We start from the raw sequence: 1,730 nt of genomic DNA, 5'->3' as shown, positions 1-1,730 counted from the left end.
ACGAAAACGCCACCCCGACGACCGACTACAGCCTTGAATGTAGCGGCTCGGATGAAACTACCGACGGGTCTCAACCGACCGTATCGACTTCAACATCGGGTTCGTCCAACCTGACTCCTACAACCACCACCACCCCTACCACATCCAGTAGAATGAGTGACCAAGCCTCGTCGTCGAACACTGTGACGTCCGCGCCATCAAGCGGGTTTGGAGACGTCGTCGACCAGAGTTCATCCCAGGCAGCTCAGACTCCGTCGGTGGCTTCGTCCTCCAACACAGCGCAGTCACCAGAATCCTCTTCGAACACGGCCCAATCTAACGCTTCATCTTCGAGGCAAGAAGGCTCCGATGTCACCCAAACCTCCACTAACAGCACCAGCAGCGGTGAACACGCCACCTTTGGAGCGGTGACGTTCAAACCCGGCGAGTGCATCATTGGCAAGCCCGATAAATACCGATATTTCGTGGATTTGGGAAAAGCGAATTGGTCCCGATGCCCCAAGACGCGACGCCAATTGGAACGTCATGAACAACAAAAACTGGATCATGGACCACATCGTCAAGAACAAGGGTAAACTCAACTACTGTGTCCGATGGAGCAGTACTAAAACGCTCTCCAAGACCGTGGCTTCCAAGTTCAAAGCCATGCTTGAGCGTCAGTACGCAGCGTGGAACCACTGGCTTATCGGCTACGACTGCTGGTCTTTTAACGAGATCAAGATCAACATCGTTGGCTTCGCTGTGAAGGAGGCGTCGCTGCTTGATTGGTCAGACGATTCTCTTGGCGCGATTACGGTTGCGGATCTCGACTCGGATGGTGTTTCGCAATGCGATCAGAGCTGTTACCGATTCTACGACAATGGTGCCGGCTCATGGTCCGACACCAGTTCGTGCAAGGGCGAGCCGTTCGATATTTCCTTGTGGCCGAAGCAAGGTCTCGAAGGCGGCTTTGGCTATGACTGGGGTCAGGAGGTGAATCTGGAGAATATGCTACAGACTATTGACGAGGAACAACTTGTCATCGTGGCCCACGAAATCGGCCACGGTTTCGGACTTCCTGACTTTTACGAGGAAGCGGATAAGCCCAATGACTAGTGGCTTAACTGTATCATGATGGCGGGTAGTTCCATGACCGTCACGGATAGCGACGGCTGGATGCTGCGTCGTGTCCTCGAGCACTTGAAGCCTCGCTATAACTTTTAAGTGGATAGAAAACTGCGTGTTGTGGTGCTCGTGCAGTGTATTTTACCTGGGTATTTCGAAGAACGTTGTAAAAGAACTTTAAAATTGATGTTCATGATAGTATCACACACGTTCGTGATAATAGCACAGCAAATCTCTACTGTTATATCTAGGACAAAGGTCGCAATCGTATTTTCCGGCGAACCATGCCCGTTCGAAAGCCGTAATTATCAAGTTTCGGGTGACCATGACCAATAATTTACAGTGATGTTACCCGAGGCCGACACAAGCAGCATTCACCTGGGAGACATCACTGGTACAGAGCATGATCAGTTTTACATTACAATTCTTCTGAATTAAAGTAAAAATGCTGTTTCTGAAATGACACGTTTAGAGAAGAAAACCCACTATTTTGAATACGACAATCCAATGTAGAGCATTGACTCGCCTGCTTGAACTGTGGAAACTCTGGAAATAAAATACAGAGAATGACCCCAAGATGACATCGATGTCGATTTGTCATAAACGACCACGAGCGCCTCGATTTA

At 49.7% G+C, this 1,730-nt stretch overlaps 1 protein-coding gene across 1 annotated transcript; it reads left to right on the top strand.

Annotated features, from left to right (window-relative positions):
* Window positions 1–546: 546 nt before the first annotated feature.
* On the top strand, window positions 547–1,203 carry PITG_19486 (uncharacterized protein; the record flags this gene model as incomplete). The annotated part of the gene is made up of 3 exons (XM_002896034.1): window positions 547–795; window positions 838–1,094; window positions 1,146–1,203. 3 exons carry the CDS (start codon window positions 547–549, stop codon window positions 1,201–1,203), a joined length of 564 nt encoding a protein of 187 aa, XP_002896080.1.
* Between the last annotated feature and the right edge of the window lie 527 nt (window positions 1,204–1,730).

The sequence above is a fragment of the Phytophthora infestans genome, genomic scaffold (assembly GCF_000142945.1).
Source record: "Phytophthora infestans T30-4 supercont1.107 genomic scaffold, whole genome shotgun sequence".
In the NCBI taxonomy this organism is placed as follows: Eukaryota; Oomycota; class Peronosporomycetes; order Peronosporales; family Peronosporaceae; genus Phytophthora; species Phytophthora infestans.
Note: the sequence above shows the minus strand (reverse complement) of the source record. Positions and strands in the feature narration are given on the sequence as shown.